General features: G+C 33.9%; 1 protein-coding gene across 1 annotated transcript; it reads right to left on the bottom strand.

Moving 5' to 3' along the window:
• Nucleotides 1-561: 561 nt before the first annotated feature.
• Nucleotides 562-1906, bottom strand: LOC141692646 (basic endochitinase-like). The gene is made up of 3 exons (XM_074497551.1): nucleotides 1579-1906; nucleotides 1125-1275; nucleotides 562-934 (listed from the first exon to the last, which is right to left on the bottom strand). The coding sequence occupies exons 1-3, from the start codon at nucleotides 1859-1861 to the stop codon at nucleotides 562-564; spliced, it is 807 nt and encodes a 268-aa protein (XP_074353652.1). The 5' UTR covers nucleotides 1862-1906.
• Between the last annotated feature and the right edge of the window lie 5583 nt (nucleotides 1907-7489).

Raw genomic sequence — 7489 nt, 5'->3', positions numbered from 1 at the left:
GCTCCCTTTAGATTTCAATCAAACAAACATCTAGCAACTTGTGGAGAACTTGACATTCCTAGGTAATTGGTATGTCAAAAAATTGACCGGCACTTCAGATTTTATTATTCAATTCATATTAGCTTTTAGTTTTTCGTTTTCCTGTTTTGTTTTTCATCTCTTAGTCCCCGATTAGCTTTTAGTTTTCCATTTTCATGTTCTATATTTCATTTCTTAGAACATTTCCAATAGGTGTTAAAAAAAATATCAAAATGCCAGATGACATGATGGGTCATGACTCATGACACTTTTACTCCTTCATTAGAGTGAAAGAGTGTCAACTAAAATTACCAAACCATGTTGTACGTTCTTCTCTATTTTTAACTATACTTGTTGTATATAAACAGTTGAGCAATTTCGAGTGCTAATTATTGAAGTAAATTTTGACAAATTTGATGTCAAAAGTACAATTAAAAAAAACCAATAATATATCAGTATCATATTTCTTAGGCATTATAACCAAGAATACAAGATTTCATTTGACTAGAGTACATCCTTTTGGTAGTGTACATGCTTAAAAAATCAGGCGCCAAAAGGCCTCTGGTTATAGCAGTCTAAGTTTTCGCCAGGGCTAACTCCAAGAATAGAGCAGTATCTCTTGTAGAATCCCATCCGGCCCTCACCACCTGGGTTGGACCCTTTACCGCATTCAATTCCACCGTTTATGATGTTCGTTACCACTCCATACCCGGGAACTCTTCTAGCAGCTGAGTCTGCTGCTGATGGTTTCCATGCTCCAGTAATAACATCGTGGCTCGACGGTTTGGGGGACTGTGGTGTCATCCAGAACCATAGTGCAGTCTTGAATGATATTGTAGGGTCCCTTGCCACCAAATCCGGCCTGCTTAGCAGATCAGACCCTATGGCCTTACCGGCTGGTCCATAGTTATAGTTGCTGTAATGCTCAATATAAATTATTTAGACTCAGACCACAATCTTTTCGTTAAAAAAATTACTAACTAAAAACAGAGGTTTAGAAACTAGTAATTTTCAGAACTTGGTTCTTTATTTTATCAAACAGTTTCAATGAAAAGCAAACATATGAGGTTAGCAATGTGAGATGGGAGACGGAGAATGTTACATACTAGGAGATTTGAATAGGACCGCGGCCATGATAATTCTTATTTGGAACGCAGGGCCATTCTTGATCTGCAACGCAGTAATCTGTGGGATTTTGTTCCTCTTTAAAGCAGTATCCCCATGCATATGGTCCATCAGGTAAACTTGGACCTCCACCTTTGTGTACAAAAAAAACATGTGAGGAAATTCTATTCAGTGCAACAAAACTGTGTGCAAAACTTGCAGAGCCATTTTATAATTTTCGGCTAAATTTTGAACTCTATATTTTTAGGCAAGACCTGCTTTGTACGAAAATAAAAAACGATATAGAGTTGGATTCCACATATATATGATCAGCTCTTATGAAGAATATCTTTAGCTTGAGATTTTACATGTTCTTTTTTTTTGTTAACTGATTACACACGACACTACATGTTCTGTTTGTGATGAAACTGTCTGCATAAGTGTGCTAATAATTACCAGTTGTCTCGTGCGAGGTTTGAGCAAAGAAGGCAGCAATCTCTCTCTTCCGAGTGTTAGGGTTACCGGTGGTTCCAAAAGCACCAAAGGACTTGGCAGCATCTATAAAAGCTTGGTAGGTATAAAAGCCTTTGGCCGGACAAAGATCATCATTCCGATGCTTTAACAAATTTTCAAACATAGACTTGCTGATCAAGGAACTTACATCTTGGCGTCCCCTAACACCCAATGTCCACAACAAAATAACAAACAATCCCCATAACCAACCCATATTGCTCACCATTGCTTGTGTACTGTTATATAACCTTTTTTTTCTTCGGTACTTTGTTTGTGAGGTTTCAGGATGGCATTGTTAGCTACATTTATAGGCTGAGCAAGTACGGAGGACTTACGTTTTTACCCTTCATTATATACTGCAGTAGTATTCTGCAGTACTAGCCTTCTTGTTGTTGAATTTAAGTGTTGGATTATGATGAGTTTATTTGGACAGTGAGGATTTAATGTTGGTGTGATTGTGACAACGTAAGCGAATCTTAGGACGATTAATATTAGGCTGAAGAGGAAGAGTTTTTTTGCCTAGGATGTTTCGCGTGTGATGGTCCATTTTTATTCTCTTAAGGGATGTTTGTCTATATTTGTATTGTGTTTGTTTTTATGTATGTATGTGTTGAGTCTAAAGAATAATGACTAATAATTATTAAATCTGGACCGTCGGATCTTCAATCCAACGACAACAACTAGAGCTGTTCACGAAAAAGCTCGACCTCGGCTTGTTAAGGGTTCGGTTCGGCTCGGTTCGTTAAGGGCTCGAGCTCGAACTCGAACACAAAAATGTGTTTGTTAAGAAAACGAGCTCGAGCCGAGTTTTTGGCATGTTCGGCTCGAGCTCAGCTCGGCTCGAACTCGGCTCGAAATTTTTTTTTTTTTTTTAAAAAATTATATTTTATATTTTTAATTATTATAAATTTTATTCAGATTTTTTTATAAATATTTTTAAATTATTGAACTATACGAATGTCAAAATATATATTTTAGTAATTTGAAAAAATTCAGATATTAAAAATAAATTTTTTAAATTGATATTTTAATAATTAACAAGTGATTTGACTACTACTTGTAACTAGTATTTATTTCCTGATCGGTGTTTCGATTTTTTGAAATTATTTATAAATAATCCAATCGTACGGATGTCAAGATCTATATATTCAGGTGATATAATAAAAAATTTAGAAAAAAAAATATTTGTTTTACTATTTTAACAGTTAACTAGTAGTTTGACTAGTATTCTATTTAGTCCCATATTAATGTTTCGATTTTTTAAAAATAGTTATAAATGATCCAACTGTACCGACGTTAATATCTATATATTTTAGTGATATGACAATTTTTTTTTAAAAAAACAAATGTATTTGGTTTGTTATTTTAACAGTCAATAGGTGTTTTGACCCGTACTTGTAACTAGTGTTTAGTCTCAGATTAATGTTTCAATTTTTAAAAAATATTTATGAATGATCCAACCATACGGATGTTAAGATCTATATATTTTATCGACATGATAAAATTTTTAGAAAAAATAAATGTATTTGATTTATTAGTTTAACAGTCAACCGATGTTTTGACCTGTACTTGTAACTAGTGTTTAGTCTCGTATTCATGTTTTGATTTTTTTAAAAATATTTATAGATGATCCAACCGTACGGATGTTAAGATCTATATATTTTAGTGATATGACAAAAAATTTAGAAAAAAATAAATGTATTTGATTTGTTATTTTAACAGTCAACCGGTGTTTTGACTTGTACTTGTAATTAGTTTTTGGTATCGTATTAATGTTTCGATTTTTTTAAAAATATTTATGAATGATCCAACCGTACGGATGTTAAGATCAATATATTTTAGTGATATGACAAAATTCTTTTTTAAAAATAAAAGTATTTGGTTTGTTATTTTTACAGTCAACCTGTGTATTGACCAGAATTTTTTAATTCAGCTCGGCTCGTTTTGTTGGAAAAAACTCGTGTTCGGCTCGATTTTGTTCGATAAAAGCTCATGTTCGGCTCGTTCGTTAACGAGCTCGAGCTCGAACACGGGTTTTTGTTTGTTAAGAAAACTCAGCTCGGCTCATCAAAAAAAAAAATTAAAACTCAACTCGGTTCGGCTCGATTCGTAAACGGCTCTAACAACAACATCATATGTTATGAAAATGATCCTGATAGATACGGGGGCGCCACAAAAGAATATGCAAACTACAAGTGATACCGTGAGAATTACGCTCAAGTCACAACTGAAGTCTCACTGTCGCAACTCTCAACACATAAGTTTATGCAGAAAAGACTTAAATAAATTGACTAACTTTTTAGTTGTTTAGATAAAAACAAATTATTTTTGTTTAAAACCCAGTCAAGTAAATTACAGTCAATACAAGCTGAGCAAAACCAATTCCTCTGCAGCTATATAAACTTTAATCGTGTGAACTATCGTACCAAACAATGTGTTTTTGTAGCGATTTTAGAACAGTCCAAAACGTGATTATCTGAGGGAGACCTCTCATCTTTTGTATGATTAGTTCAAAGAGACAAAAATATGTAGTAGGTTGTATTCATATTATGTATTATAAATATTGACAAAAAACTATATAAATGATCAGTTAATTTTATAACTCATTTCAAATGCAGATCAACAAACACCTTGACAAACTCCAGGGTTTCAAAACAGAGGTTGGCTTAACAAAATAAGTTGTTTTCGCCACTTTGCACAGTTTCTACGTAACCAAGTCCCTTAATTTAAGTTACAGACATCAATCAGCCTTTTTTTTAATAAACATCAATCAACTATTACTAACACTAGAATTCCATGAAATAATAGTTCAAGATCAAAGGACAAGCTAGGTTTGGATTTATTAGCACTTTCATTTAAAATGTTTTTCCTTACCTACTTTGAGCTGCAGTTGAGGAACTGAGGTAGCATGCAGGGAGTGGAAGCTTCTGACGATATGAAGAAGTGTTACCTGCCTTTGTCACCAGAGTACTTCTGGAAGTTGCCGCAACCTAGGGTAGGTTGTGGCAGCTCTCTGCTTTAGTCTTGCAGTACTATTTTCACTATAAATGCCCCAGAAGGAGCTCCCAGAGAAAGCACAGACTTGAGAGTTATAACCATTAACAAACAAAAAAGCTACTGGTAAAAAATTGGAAATTTTAAATAGCTTATTCCCACTACACAGGCACATAAAGGCTCCCTTTCACCAATTAAGCATATCATAACAGCTATGAGATTTTGTGGTCTTAAGTTACATTTTTTTTTTTAAATTTTACTTGATCAGTATATAGATTTGAAACAATAAAGATGCCCACAAGGTAGTCTTGACAGTTATATCCATTCCCGCAAAAAATGTCATTTCATCCAAGATAATTACAACTTTAACCCCACATCATTAACAGTCTTGCAACACACTGTTTTATCATGTTCTCTGCTAAAAATTCCAAGTGCTCAGTAAATCACAAGTACTGGGCTAGTCATGAATTAATGTTCATGTATACTGACACTGAGTCGTCTTTTGATAAGGGCTCTAATCATAGTACTGAGGCTGGTCACTTTTGTTTGAGAGATTCAATGTGCCAATGACTGTGAACATATATGATTCCAAACTTTTTAATGAATCGAATAATTGTTCACTAAAAAATAACTCAATGTGTGTAGTGAACATCTTCTAGTATAATTTTATGATTTATAGTAATCTTCTTTTTCCAATATCCAATTAATGCATTCATTTGTATTACAAACAAAACAATGTACTTTTTAAGAAAATACCAAGAAAGTTCATGTGCTGAACATTTTAAGGTACAACTGGAAACTAGTAAGTACTAAGTAGTATGCATAATAGTTTCACCCATGTATAGCAGAAAAAGATAACATGAATCAAAATCATTCTAAAAAACAGAACATATGATAGTAATTTGTGTTATTAAAAATAGTAATTTTAAACACTGAAATAAATCCGAAATCTCCAGGCAATATTAAGATGGATGTCTAATTAACAATATTAAAAACATACTCAAATTTGAAACCAAATGAGCTCGTTATGTGCAGCTATCAGCATATCCACCAGACTACAAGAGATTGCAGTAACTGTGGTGGTGTGGTAGGTAAGCCTCTCACCCTTAGCGTCTGCCATGACTTCGCTTATGAGAACGTTTACGATCAAATTGAAAAGGTCCCCATGACTCTGGCTGTGGATAATGGAAATTTTGTAAAGGTTCCTGCTTTTTATGATTTCCATACTTAAATCCATAATCATTAGTATCCGCATCATGTTTACGCAGCAAAATAGTTCCTCCCGCATCAGCCAAAGCCACAACAGCCTTGATCAAATTCTCCGCCTTGTCCACGTTCTCCGATTTTCCTATCAATCTAACAGGCCTGTATTTAGCTTCCACGTCATATGCTTTCGTTACCTGAATCATCGCACCCGACGCTATCTGGAGGTCCATAACAACATCTTTACCAACAAAAAAATTAACCAGCTCTTCCGGAACATCAATATAACGTGTCATGACTTTCGGTTCCGATGTACTTTCATACTGTCCAGATATGTTTTTAGCGTCCGCGGTGACAGATGATGTAACCTGATCATATGATGCCACTTTGGATTTAGCCTGATCTGACGTAACATGATCATGCAAATCGTTTTTATTTGATTTAGGCATATCAGTATCGTCATCATCCATCGTATCATCGACATCGACCCAGTCGTCAGCAATCACAACCCATTCGGGACTGTCCATCGAATCTTGCTTCTGTTTGTTGTCCATGACAATAGGGTTTCTTTTGTGCGGGTGCTCTATTATCTAGGGTTTTCAACTAGGTACTTTTGCACAGTTTCGTCCCAGACCCTTTTATAATTAAATCCCACGTCAGAATAATATACATAAGTCGGTGGTCCGTGAAAAAATCATTTTTTCATGTACTATAAATTTAATTAAAAAGTTATAACCCGCCAAAATAGGTCCGGATACTAATAATTTAACCGAAATTCAAGATATCGAGATCCAATCCGAAAACAAAATTATATAATCTGATATTTATCCGAAAATCAAATTAAACCGATCCGAAAATTACCCGAACAAAAACCTTAACCGAAAATTATCCGAAATACTAGATTCAATTATAAATTGGAACCGAACAAACTCAATTCATATATTGGCCGAACCGAATATGATCCGAAATAAGGAAAATTCATATTTAAAAGTATTTTATGTTTATGATTATATTATTATTTAATCATAATATTTTGTAAAAGTACAATATATTATATTAAATGTACTATATTTAATAAAAAAAATGTTTTTAAGTCTCAAAAATTGAAAAATGATAAATTATAATCCAAAAATATCTGAATCGAATTTAATCCGAACGGAATTTGTCTGACTTTTATCCGAATTTCATCCGTTTTTAATGCGAATAAAACCCGAACTGAATCACATTCGATCAAATGGGTCTCCAATTATATCATAATCTGAAAATGGAACCGATCTGAACGCTACAATAAAAACGGTCTTTTACTGCCAAGTAAATCAAATCAGAAAAATTTGGTAGGAATTGGTTCCTACCAAAATGTAATCTGGTAGGAATTGCTCCAGGCGAGTCCCAGGTTTTCTACACGCAAGTACCAGAACCTACTAATATTTGGTAGGTTTTGACCAAAATTTAATACCGAAATGGTCTCACTACCCACATCATCGGCCCTCACATTTTTTAATTATTAAACTTTTTTTTAAAAAAATGTCATTATTCTAAAACTATTTTCAAACCAAGTTTGGTGGGAAAGTATTTCCTACCAATATTGGTAGGTTTTTATAGAACTTTATAGAGACATTGCCCCCATCGTCCACATCAGCAGTTCACATCTTATTAA

Source organism: Apium graveolens, chromosome 10, assembly GCF_009905375.1.
Source record: "Apium graveolens cultivar Ventura chromosome 10, ASM990537v1, whole genome shotgun sequence".
In the NCBI taxonomy this organism is placed as follows: domain Eukaryota; kingdom Viridiplantae; phylum Streptophyta; class Magnoliopsida; order Apiales; family Apiaceae; genus Apium; species Apium graveolens.
This window is presented reverse-complemented; position numbering and strand designations above follow the sequence as displayed.